Source organism: Oreochromis niloticus, linkage group LG7, assembly GCF_001858045.2.
Source record: "Oreochromis niloticus isolate F11D_XX linkage group LG7, O_niloticus_UMD_NMBU, whole genome shotgun sequence".
NCBI classification, from domain to species: Eukaryota; Metazoa; Chordata; class Actinopteri; order Cichliformes; family Cichlidae; genus Oreochromis; species Oreochromis niloticus.
In genome coordinates, this window is record NC_031972.2 from 22,969,568 (window position 1) to 22,981,764 (window position 12,197).

The window sequence follows — 12,197 nt, forward strand, 5'->3', positions numbered from 1 at the left end:
GCATCCAAAGGAGGTTTGGGTTCTTTTTATTCAGATATATAAACTCACAATTGAGAAAGGAGAAAAAATGAGGGATCATGATTTTAAGGAGTTTCATCGAGAATAAAAAATCCTTCACGTGGATTACACAGGTTGGTTTTCTTTACATGTTGAAATGCAATACACACATCTGCATTAAATACATTAACCGTGTTTAACAAATGCACACCTTAAGACTCCTTGTGCATTACTGGACTTCTTTCTCGCTGCAGGTAAAGTTGGATCTAACAGGCCAGAAACTTTCATTTCAAAGTTGAAATCTCTACACATTACCATTAATAACCACAGTCTTTGAACTCTGCCTCTGCACCTTCAGCCCTTCACTCCTTAGATGAATAAACTCCATGCCCCCGAGCTTTCCCCAGGATGGACTGCAGTCATTTATCCCGCCCCTCACTGCCGTATAGAGTCCAAGTTCTCTTTTAGTCGCCGGGTCATGCTGGGGATCAGGTTAACGTGGTCATCCACACAACTGCCCACGCAGCGGTCCATCAGTGATCGAACAGCTGGCTCCTTGGCACCGGAGTCAAAGAGATCCTTTGCCTTATCGTTGCAGGACATCGTACATCTAGTTAGACGGTCCTGAAGGTGGGCCAGGAAGGATTGGACTTTAGATTTTTTTTTAAATGTTATTCATTTATTTATTTTTACAGATGTCTACTGCAAATCTAACCGGCTGTAGATGTTTTTTAAATATTAGGTCTTATGTAGTTCAATATTACTAGTGATGGGTCACATGATCCAAACATTACAACAACCAGAGTCACGAAGAACTTCAGCCACACTAAAAATGAAGAGTTGCTGGCAACTGAGAGACTTAAAGGAGACTAAAAAGTAATATTGTGGATTTAGGCGAGCCCTAAACCCACCGGACAGCTTATCTGACTGGTGCTTTGAAAGGGTGTGCAAGTATAGCTTGGGGGACTGACATTTTAAACTGCTGTACTTTATTTTAAAATCAGTTATATTTACTTGTATTGATGCTCAAGTCTAAGCAAAGGGGTCAATTAAGGGTTCCAAACTGGAGATCCAACATGGTTTGCTTTATATCCTATTACCTAAAGACCAATATCAAAAAGACTCAAATGAAAAGACAAACAGCAACACAGTTTCAGTTAGGAAAATCAAAATAATAAGCCATCTTTTTTACCACCAATGTAAAGGTGTAGTTTTATTTGCCTAGACTCCAAAACCCACTAACCACAAGTCTATACATTATTTATGCTCAGTTAACACCCAAGTACCCCGTAACAGACATTTGATTTGTAACACTTGGAGAATAAATGGGGAAACTGCAAAAATATAAAAACATGCCCACTTATTTTTGCCTAGGATATCATTTACTACAGCTATTCTTTAAGTTAAATATTCACTTATATTAATTTTATGTTTACACCATATGTCAGAATATAGGTTACATGTTGGATCACGTGCTTCCATCTCTCCTTATCCCTTGCATCCTCCCTTTCACAACTCTCTGGATGTCCTCCCTCATTACATCCATGCACCTCCCCTGACTTCTCCCTTATCCCTCCCCGCCTACCAGCTCCATCTTTAACATCCTTTGTCCAGTAAGACCACTATCCCTCCTCTGTACATGTCCAAGCCATCTCAGCCTTGCCTCTCTAACTTTTTCAATCTTAGTTACCTGGCACAGACAAAGTGATGACAGGTGTTTGCACGGTGATTTACCTGAAACTTCTCCAGCTCTGAAGTGACCAGGCCCTGAGCTTTGGCCAGGGGTGTGTGACACGTCTCAATGCACTGATGCACCTGAGCCATGCTGTCTGTGGAGCGATCGCAGCACTCTGCGCTGCACCTGAACATGCGCCCCTGCAGCGAGAACAAACAACCTGTTACCACCCAGACTCGAACCTGCATACACCACCGAGAACCCGCAGACACCCCACCTGCATTTTACGGATGTGGTCCTTCTCCAGGCTTTGGACCATGTCTTCGATCACATTCTGCACGCGAGCTTGATGAGCCTCTGCCATTTCTGCTCACTCTGGAGACACCTTCAAGGTCCGCTTAGATATTCACCACAAGTTTATTATCAAACCCGGACCGGACTCACCTGCCTGCGGGGTCCCCAACTTTCTTTACTTTACAATTTGGTAATAAGTAAGGTCACCTCCATTCAAGCATGGTTCAAGAGGAGAAGTACTTGCGTCACTTCCGATTTTCTTCCGTACTTAAAAAAAGTACTTTACTTCAAAATTAGGGAACGGGGTTGAAAAGTGTCAACACATTTAAATAAACACAATTTTTTTTTAACTAACTCGTCTTTATCTATATTTATTTTACCGTGATTAAGTAAATAACTACTTCCGCTCAGCTCCTAAAAAAAGGACATTTGAGCCCATTTCCTGTTCATATATCTTTCAAAATAAAACAAAATAAATGTAGTGCAAGGACGCTAAAAAGCAGAGAAAACAATATAGATAACAATTATGTTAGCTATTAGTCATTATTACAGACAAGATAAATCCTACAGTAGGCAGCTTTAAAATGTTTCGAAATGTGTGTACACACATTTCTCATTAATCGCTTGAAACGAATTTCCGATGCTTTTATTATGACATTCAAAGCAACCGTGCCCGGAAGTGTGTCTTAATAATTAGCGACGTTCAGGGTGGGCAGACGTGGTCTAACCGTTAAACGAGTTTAGTTAGTTTTCGTTTGGGTTTTACAGGGGCCTTTGTGAATAGCTCAGTCTTGTATTTAAGCAGTCTGACAAAAGTTTTAGTGAGCTTTAAAACGAGTTTTTACATTTGTTTTGAAGCTTGACACCCTGAAGGCTACTTGTCGACCAACAGTAGTTCCCCACCATTGACTTCTGAAATTGTAAGTCCAGCGCCCTGTACCCCTCAGTAATTAGGGCCCGAGCACTGAGAGTGCGAAGGCCCTATTGTATCTGCTCTGTTTATTATTATTATTATTATTATTTTTCATTGAAATGAATTGCCTTTTTGAGGGCTTTAACATGCTCAAAAACTCATGAAATTTTCCATACATGCCAGGTCTGGTGAAAAATTTAGTATTTTAATAGTTTTACATATGAGCACTGGGAAATGGCTCTGTAGCGCCACCTATGTGTTGTTAAATGCAGCCCTACGACCACATCGTTTGAGCTACATGTATGAAATTTGGCACACATGTGTATCATGCCAAGACGAACAAAAAAGTCAGTGAGCCCATTGACGCAAACCCAACAGGAAGTCCGCAATTTAGAAGTGAAAGTGACATTTTGGCTCTAATTTTGCCATTTCCATGCCTCGAACTTTTTCGAACTCCTCCTTGGGATTTAGTAGTATAAGCTTCATCTTTGGTCAGTGTCAACTACACACCTGGGCCGTGTTAAATTGCGGAGCTTTTGAGTTTTCGTGAAACGGTGAGGCCGTGGCGCCATGGCGAATTTCGATGACTCGCCATGAAATTCTTATTGGCTCTCATTCTGTCATACATGGTCCGACGTGGACCAAAGAGCACACATATGATAAGGCTCCACCCCTGAACATATTTCAACTGCCATATTTGATACCAGGGACAGCGCCACCTAGTGGGAACAGGAAATGTCATGTTTTACACTTTGGGGTACAGTATTGTTATGGTTGACATCTGCAGCCTCAAATTTCTCCAGGAAAGCCTTAAGCAGTTGGTCTTGGGTTACAGTGAAAACTGAGTTTTCGCGAAAGGGTGTGACCCCAGCAGCATGGCGAACATTGATGTCTCGCCATGAAGAAACAAATTAGTATAACTCAATGAAATCCAGTCTGATCAGAACCAGACTTTACAGGGATGATGTCAGACCCGCCCTGAACAGATTGATGTGCCAATTGTCAGGAATACAAAGAGCGCCACCTAGTGGCACCAGGAAATGTCATGTCTTTCACTTTGTTGTACTGATTTTCACAGGTTCATCGTGGCCACATCAAAAGAAGTGAATATCACCATCAGTCCCTCATGATGCTTCAGTGAGAAAATTGTGACTTTAAACTGAACGGCGCACCCTGGTGGCCACGCTGTTCACCATGACCATTGAAGTGGCTTTTGAGGGGCTTGGAAAGTTTAAAAAGTCTTGAAATTTGGCCCACACCTCCAATGTGAGGAAGGCTTTCTTGTTATGTGATCACTTTCCTTGAATAGCGCAAAATGGCTCCACAGCGCCCCCTACAAAATTTCAAAACATCAGCCCCTGCTCTGTGTTTTATCTATGAGTCTGAAACCTGGTAACCTTATAGGAGGTTTGAAGATGTACAAAAAAGTCTCTTGGAGCAATATCCCAAATCCAAAAGGAAGTCAGCCATTTTTAAATTTAAAGTGTAATTTTGGCGACATTTTCCCCTCTTTGAAGGCCTTGTACTTTGACGAACTCCTCCAAGGGATTTCATCACATTGACTCGATCTCCAGCGCAGGGAATCTAAAGACCTTTGTGATGTTAAATTGCGAAGCTTTTTACGTTCAGGGAAACAAGGTGGTCATGGTGGCACGTGGAGTTTCAATCACTCGCCAAGAAGCAGTAATCTGCTGTCACTCAAAAACACAATGTTCAATCTCTCCCAAACTTCGAAGGTGTGATGAGAGTCGAGCTTGGAAATGTTTGATATGCGATTTCTCAGTAATGGTTAGAGCGCCACCTAGTGGGACGACTATAATCATCATTGAATGAGATGAAATTTTAGCTGGTGGTTAAATGCATGAATTCCATCAATGTGACATTTGATTGGACTTGCTGGTTGTAGGTGTTGGGCTTGGCTCGACGCAATGGGGTGCGAGGGCCCTCATAACGCTGCTTGCAGCTTTAATTTCTCTTTTAGGTTTAAATCGTTTAGTCAGGTGAGTGTGTTAATGCTAGTTTCACCTGTGTAAAAAGCTGTGCCATTATTTCCTTTGCTGTTCGATTTTTGAAGCCCTGAATGCAACCTTTGACCCAGGCTGATAGGCACTTGAAGTATCTCATGTTTTCGCCCTCCTTTGCAGATGCTTCTTAGTGCAGAGCTGTAGATGCCCACAATGAGACTACAAACCCTGTCACTGAGAGTGCTGCTATTCCTGGGGCTTTGGCAGACAGGAAGGAGAAGTCTCGCCTCAGCCCCAGAGCTGCAGGAACAGCCTAAGAAGATAGGTAAGGCAAAAAATAAAATAAAATAAAAATAAAACATGGACTCGTGCTTTCTGTCACTCTTCAGCTTCTTTAGAGGACAGAAAAGTACTTTCATTCTGTCAGCCCTCTTAAACTTATCTTTGTGGCAGGTTTCTTGGTTGTTTCATCATCAGTTAGTTCCACGACTAACTGAACAATAATTTTGCCCCTGTGTACCTGCACAATGGGGTTTTTTTAATCAAACAGTCAAGATATGATTGAAGTGCACACTTTCATCTTTAATTTAAGGGGTTTAACAAACATATTTCATCTGCTGTTCACGAACAACAGCCAGCTTAATGCATAGTCCCCCACTTCCAATTTCTCTAGTGAAACTGGACAAACTTAATTGGGTTTTAAATAATAAGGATTGCTTTTAACAGGCTAAACCACCAAAGAAGTCCAGTGCACTCTGTTTTTGAATAAAATTTAAAAAAGTAAATATAATCTAAATCTAAAGTAAATTTAATCTCATGGCATGGTCATGTTTCACTCCCTGATGAGTGATGATGTGTGCCAAAATCCGTTAAAGTTTTCAGGCTGAAAATGACCGTTCCATGAAAATAAAGGGGTTTTCTGATTTAGTTCAGAGCTGTTGAATGGAGAGTCGTGTCATTGGGGGTTCAGAAAGTGGGATTGTCACGTGACTCATGTAGACTTGCGATAGATCCCAGAAGTTCATAGCAGGATGTGAATATGTTAATAAAAAGCTATAATAAAACTGCCTTTTTCTCTGTAATTACTAATCAAAAAATGCATTGATCTACAATAGACTGTATGCCACAGTGAGGTTATAGTTATTTATAAGTCAAATATTCAAGGATTAGATTTAACCCCAAGGCTTACCCACCTCCTCCACATATTTGGAACTTGTTGATTTTTGTTTTTTAACATTGCATTCTAACCAACAGAAGACTAATCGTAATATGTTTTACTATACATTGATGGAACAAAATAACTATTCCGAAGATCATTTTTTTATCTTCCAGTTTTGGGAAGAACAGAATGAGACTGAAAAGTGACTCTCAATGATGACAGCATAATGATTCACTGCACTAGTGTTAGCGTACGTGCACTTTCTTGTTAAATACATTGCACACTTAATGATTTTTTTTTTTTTTTAAATCTGCTTTTCGCTTTTTGTGCGACATGTATAGAAATATGACGCTAAATTAGAACACATCAAAACATCTGTACTGGGCAGATTACTGTGCCAGGCTTGAATGTGTATATACAGAAGACAGACACCCTACCCTCTCTCTACATTTAAGACAAGGCTTCAAACTTCTTTTTTTGGTAAAGCTTGTAGTTAGGCCTGAATCAGGTGACCCTGAAGAATAACTTAGTTATGCTGTTATACTTACTTCAAGTTATTATTACTTACATTGTGTACTCAGGCTACATTTGTTATGACACTTTTTCCACTACAGACAGTCAGAACGTGGATTATCCAACTCCACTCTTTTTAGCTGTTGTACTTCTCATCTCTTCCATCGCTGGTAGAACGGGAGGAGGAATAAACTTTCTGATTGTGCTCTAGCCCTCAATCTGAAAGATGTGCAGGTTAATTCATGTTAGCTCACGTTCCTGTCACTGTTCTTTTAAAGCTGTGGTTGGAGCAGGAATTGGCGGCGCAGCGACAGCATATTACCTGAGGCAAGAGTTTGGACCTGGGGTCAAGATCGACGTGTTCGAAGATGGCAGTGTTGGCGGGCGACTTGCGACGGTGAAGATCGGAGATTATGAATACGAGACGGGAGGCTCAGTGATCCATCCTCTGAACCTACATATGAAGCACTTTGTTGATAAATTGGGTAAATTTAACATCCCCTAAACTGTGTGGATTAAAGATAAGAAGTGCGTAAATTGTAGCTTTATGTTTTATGTTTTCACAGGTATTCCTCAGAGAAAAGACGTCCCCTCTAAAATGGCGATCTTTGATGGAAAGCACATCGTGTTCGAAGAGAGCGACTGGTTCATAGTAAATTTCTTCCGCATGCTCTGGCGATACGGGTTGAACTTTCTTCGAATGCAGATGTGGGTGGAGAGTGTTCTGGATAAATTTATGAGGTGAGGATGCTGGTTTCTTTTTGGTGGCTTCTAAATTTCACTGCTGTTAGGTTGCCCTAATTATCTTTAAATCCTTTTCTGAACAGAATCTACCAGTACCAGCAGTATGGCTACTCATTCTCCACCGTAGAGAGGCTGTTGCATGCCATGGGAGGTGATAGTTTCCTCACTCTGATGAATCAGACCCTGGAGGAAGCCATGATGGGAGAAGGATTTACTCAGGTCTTCATCAATGACATTGTTGCACCGATCACTCGTGTCAACTATGGGCAGAGTGTCCGCATCAATGGCTTTGTGGGTATGTTACAAAACCTGTGATTTAGCACAGATCTCACTGTTTTTTTTGGTTGTTGGTTGATGAAATGGAGTGGGCATGTCTTGTTTTTAGGGGCGGTGTCATTAGCAGGGGCAGATTCAGGCCTGTGGGCAGTGGATGGAGGCAATAAGAAAGTTTGCTCAGGACTTCTTTACAACAGCAAAAGTGAGCTCATCCCTGCTAAAGTCACCTCCATTTCAGTGAAAGTTCGACCGTCTAAGAGAGGTACCGTTAACATTCCTTCCTGTCATATAGATCCGGCCTTTTTCTCTTTCACTTTCTTGATTCTCCATATTTCATCCTGATATCCCTTCGTGTCCCACTTTCAGGCACCCCTGTCAGTTTATACGAGATTAACTATGTTGACCAATCAGGAGCTGCACATTCCCTTTATGATATCGTGATAGTAGCAACGCCTCTTCACCAAGGGAAATCTGACATCACATTTTCAGGCTTTTCCCCTCCAATCCCTTCTCACTACCCCGGGCGCTACCACCAGACGGTCGCCACTCTTGTCCACGGCTTGCTCAACATGTCTTACCTGGGGACCACAGAAGCTGCCTCAGAGTTCACCGTGTCTGATGTCCTCACCACAGACTCAAACGGTTCCATCATCAACAGCCTGAGCTCTCTGGATCCTGTGCACATCCCCAAAGGTTACAAGCGCCCCCCTGCTAGCCAAGCTAATGTCTGGAAGGTGTTCTCCAAAAAGCCGCTGTCCCAGGAGCAGCTGGAGAACATGTTCCTCTCCTATGATTCGGTGTCTGAGACCAAATGGCTGGCATACCCCGCGTACCATCCGCCGCACCGCCAGACCCCTCCTTTCATCCTGCACCACCGGCTGTACTACCTCAACGCTGTGGAGTGGGCAGCGAGTGCCATGGAGATGAGCGCCATCGCTGCCAGGAACGTGGCCCTGCTGGCACACCACCGCTGGCACGAAGAAACCGGCAAGATCGATCAGGAAGACCTGCACACGCGCCTGAGAGGAGAGCTCTGAAAAGTGAGAACTACTTGAGAGTAGAATCAGAAGCAATAAAATAAGATCAGTCGAGCCCATTTTTATATGTTAGATAACATAGTCACCAGAGGAAATGCTGATCTGTGGGAGCATGGTGACACTAGAGCCGCAACTTTAGTTGATCAGTGGTTTCAGCTTTTCTAGTTTGGTAAATATTTGTCTTACATTATTGAAAAATTTTATACCTGTGTGTGGACAAATGGAGCATTTGATTATGCCAGTCTTTTTTAAATTTAATGTTTATATTTTGGCTATATTTAATACATGGATCCCCAAAAAAAGATTCTGACACTCTAAAGTTTGGCACTGCAGTTGCTCCGATCCCCAGCCATACACCAATGGATAAACAGTGGACAAGATAGATGAAGCACACATGCATACAGAGAGTCCTTCATTTATAGCGAGATACCAGTAGCAATTAATTAATATTGGCAATGGCAATTTCATTTATAAAGGACATTTCATTACACAATTCGATGCGTTTAAGATAAAAAATAAAAAGAAGTGCAAGTGTAGAGTGCCTTAAGGCAAAACCCCCCCCAACAAAACAAACTTTACAAAGAAATAAAATACAAGTTGACACACAGTCATTAAGTGTAAGTCTGTGAGACTAAAAAGGTTTTGAGTTTTTGAGTGTAGACACAGTTGTAGTTGACCTCAGGTCAGCAGGCAGCTGTGAATGCTTGCTGAGGTTGGAAGCACCCCCAGCACTCTTGAATCTAATTCTGGGGGCAGTTAAAAATCCACCCCTGGTGACCTGAGAGGTCTGACTTATACACACTGAAGAAGTCAGACACATACTGGGAGACCAAACCACTGAGAGCATTATGATCTATTGAAGGAACAAAGTTACTTCAGTACTGGGCTAATATGTTTTAATTTCCACATGCATTTAAGGACACTGGCGGTTCCAGACTCTAGAAAGTAACATTTTCCTGCTTATGATTTGGATGATCCTGCAAATGTGGCATTACAGTAGTCTAACATGCTTGTTATGAATGCACAGACCAATTTCTTAAGTAATTTTGAAATAATTTTCTAAAATATTGAATATAATCTTTAGTTGCAGGTAACATTGTCTAACAAAATCTGACAACAAACATGGAGTTAATCAAGCCAGCAGTTTACCCACATCACAATTCTATCATTATTTTAATCACTTATTGCACATGGATGATGTAACTACTTCAGATAATTGTAGGTTGGTCTGGTATAACAAAGATGTTTCGTTTACAGGCGGTCATAGAGTTCTCATTTGGTTTTCAAATTGGTTTACAGAAAAGGAAGAAAGGTGGCTCTGTGGGGCAGGTAGAAGGACAAAAAGCAAAATCTAGGGGTTTGCCACTTTAGTTCAGTGGGTGAGCAGGCAACCACAGGCTGGTAACAACATGCAACATGGCTGTTCGAGTTTGACCCGTGGCCCTTGAAATGCAAAATCCAGGAAACTATATGGTGCTAGCATAGCCACAGAAAACAAGTGAAGCACTCTGTCGTTAGGTAATGTGAATAAATTCATGGTCTTAATCACTTATATCCAGTTCAGGGATGCAGGGAGCCAGCTTACATACAAACCTAAGACCAATTTAGAATTGCCACTTAACCTAACGTACAACACACTATTGCACGGAAGTAAGTGTAAGCTACTATACTACTACCTGCAGTGTGATCTCTAACCCACAGAGGGCGCTAAAACTGCACACACTCCACACATGCTAAAATTACTAAAAGGAAAATACTCAAAGAAAAGAAAAGCAGGACAAAATTATAGAAAATAACTTCCATAAACAAAATATGAAATAAAAATCTCTAAATTGTTTAATTTTTCTTTTAAAAATGCTTCTTCAGATGCTTTCTGGCTGTTTTGACTACTTTTCTTTCTTTTTTTTTTTTAATGCGATGCTTTCCCAGATCACAGAAGTTAACTTGGGCAGTACACTGTTCTCATCAGTGATGCGGGGGGTGGGGAAGGGAAAGGGAGAAAGATCAACTGCATCACAAGCTACAGGCATCACCAGCAACGCAACACAAATCACATTAAATGTTGAAACAAAACTGCACTGTGCTGAATTGTGCAATCGCTGTGAAACATGCTGCACTGCAGGCCAGACACACAAGTGTTTCTCTGTCATTTTCTTTAGTGTGTTGCTCCTGTTCTGTGTAATGTACAGAGAAATAAGTCAGCTTGTCATTTCCCTTTAGCCAAATTCTTGCATGTGGTGTTTACTAATATGCTGATGTCCCTTTGCTGATCTGTTTGTATGTCCTCAGATAGATTTCCAGTCTTTCTACCTCCTCAGCAGACTACTGTATGTTTTTTAGTGGGTACTAGCAGCTGTCAGCAGCAAATGTGCCACCAAGACACTTTCTTTGTAGTAAATCACACTGATGTCTGTTGTGACTCATTGTTAGTCCCACAGTGACTACAGTTGAACAGTCTAAACCCATTACACACTAGAAAACGTGTGTAAGAATTAATCTAAACTATGATTGTGCCTTAAGCAGGGTAATTGGCATATGTGTTTATTAAATTTTAGTTGCAGTTTAAGAGATGATTTGGTTCTTCCTGTGTGTTTTTAATGATTCTGTACCTGTGATTTGTAAGATGTCATGTTGTTTAGAAATACTGTATCTGCCTACGGCGCTTTCATGTTCTTTAACTACTTTGGGACAAGAAAATGTAGTTTGCTAATTTGTTTCCTAAGAACCTTTTAGAGGCGTTTTCTAAATTTGTTTTGAAAATAGTTGAAATATTATTAGTATTATGCACTCTAACTGATTAAAATAATTTTATACTTTCATTTCAACAGTGCTGAAAACTCTCAAACTGAAACTGTATTTCTCTAAAGTGTTTCTAATGACGGTAAAGTGATCAGTGCGACTGGTACTGTTTTTGTGTGTGTGTTTGCTCTAAAGCCTTCAGCTTCAAAATAAAAGTCTAATTAAATTATGTTTGTAGTAATTCTTAATGAATCTGTTTGTAAATAGAAAAAAAGTTGGGGTGCTCTGAATATTGCTGATAAAAACCTGTGGCAATGAGTTGGTTATTATTTAAATTTAAGTTGAAAAAAGTACAAAGTCAACATGTCATGTCACTTTATTAGCTAGATGTTGCTTGTACTGAGTTGGACCCCCTTTTATCTTCAGAACTGCTTTAATTCAGATTCAGAAACATTCCTCAGATTTTTCTAAGTGACCCTAAAAGTGAACAAAATATCTTCCATGTTACCAGCAGCAGCCTGACCTATTAATACAAGATGGATCCATGCTTTCTTGTTATTTATGCCAAATTCTGACCCTGCTATCTGAATGTCAGAGTTGAAATCGAGACTCATCAGACCAGGCAGCAATTTACTATTGCTAAGGTATAATGTGAGCTGCATTCAAAAATGCTCTTCTGCACACCTTCGTTTTAACAAGTTGTTATTTGAATTGTTTCCTTCCTATCATCTTGAAGCAGTCTTTCTCATCTGATCTCTGCCATAAACAAGGCATTTTCACTCAGAGCTCTGACCCTCACTGGGTATTTTCTCTTTTTCCAACCATTCTCCGTAAACCCTAGACATGGTTATGCGGGAAAATCCCAGCAGATCAGCTGTTTCTAAAA

The 12,197-nt window shown here is 40.9% G+C and overlaps 2 protein-coding genes across 3 annotated transcripts; one reads left to right on the forward strand and one right to left on the reverse strand.

Annotated features, from left to right (window-relative positions):
* Positions 1 to 10: 10 nt before the first annotated feature.
* On the reverse strand, positions 11 to 2,298 carry fam136a (family with sequence similarity 136 member A). The gene is made up of 3 exons (XM_019361124.2): positions 1,950 to 2,298; positions 1,732 to 1,872; positions 11 to 621 (listed from the first exon to the last, which is right to left on the reverse strand). Exons 1-3 carry the CDS (start codon positions 2,034 to 2,036, stop codon positions 433 to 435), a joined length of 417 nt encoding a protein of 138 aa, XP_019216669.1. The 5' UTR covers positions 2,037 to 2,298; the 3' UTR covers positions 11 to 432.
* Positions 2,299 to 2,638: 340 nt separating this feature from the next.
* Positions 2,639 to 11,540, forward strand: pcyox1 (prenylcysteine oxidase 1). Of its 2 annotated transcripts, XM_025908663.1 has the most exons (8): positions 2,639 to 2,886; positions 5,024 to 5,168; positions 6,794 to 7,000; positions 7,082 to 7,256; positions 7,343 to 7,554; positions 7,645 to 7,797; positions 7,902 to 8,575; positions 10,502 to 11,540. In XM_025908663.1, exons 2-7 carry the CDS (start codon positions 5,048 to 5,050, stop codon positions 8,570 to 8,572), a joined length of 1,539 nt encoding a protein of 512 aa, XP_025764448.1. In that variant the 5' UTR covers positions 2,639 to 2,886; positions 5,024 to 5,047; the 3' UTR covers positions 8,573 to 8,575; positions 10,502 to 11,540. The 2 variants fall into 2 exon arrangements, with proteins under 2 accessions (XP_025764448.1, XP_003444367.2); XM_003444319.5 differs by having other exon boundaries at positions 2,640 to 2,886; positions 7,902 to 11,540.
* Positions 11,541 to 12,197: the final 657 nt, after the last annotated feature.

What these genes read in the sequence shown, in the direction of transcription:
- fam136a (XM_019361124.2), bottom strand. Translation starts at nt 2,036, where the DNA reads ATGGCAGAGGCTCATCAAGCTCGCGTGCAGAATGTGATCGAAGACATG. An exon ending in ACCACATCCGTAAAATGCAG is followed by an intron (nt 1,873 to 1,949) that starts GTGGGGTGTCTG and finishes TTCTCGCTGCAG; the next exon opens with GGGCGCATGTTCAGGTGCAG. An exon ending in CAGAGCTGGAGAAGTTTCAG is followed by an intron (nt 622 to 1,731) that starts GTAAATCACCGT and finishes GCCCACCTTCAG; the next exon opens with GACCGTCTAACTAGATGTAC.
- pcyox1 (XM_025908663.1), top strand. Translation starts at nt 5,048, where the DNA reads ATGCCCACAATGAGACTACAAACCCTGTCACTGAGAGTGCTGCTATTC. An exon ending in GCACTTTGTTGATAAATTGG is followed by an intron (nt 7,001 to 7,081) that starts GTAAATTTAACA and finishes ATGTTTTCACAG; the next exon opens with GTATTCCTCAGAGAAAAGAC. An exon ending in GTTCTGGATAAATTTATGAG is followed by an intron (nt 7,257 to 7,342) that starts GTGAGGATGCTG and finishes TTTTCTGAACAG; the next exon opens with AATCTACCAGTACCAGCAGT.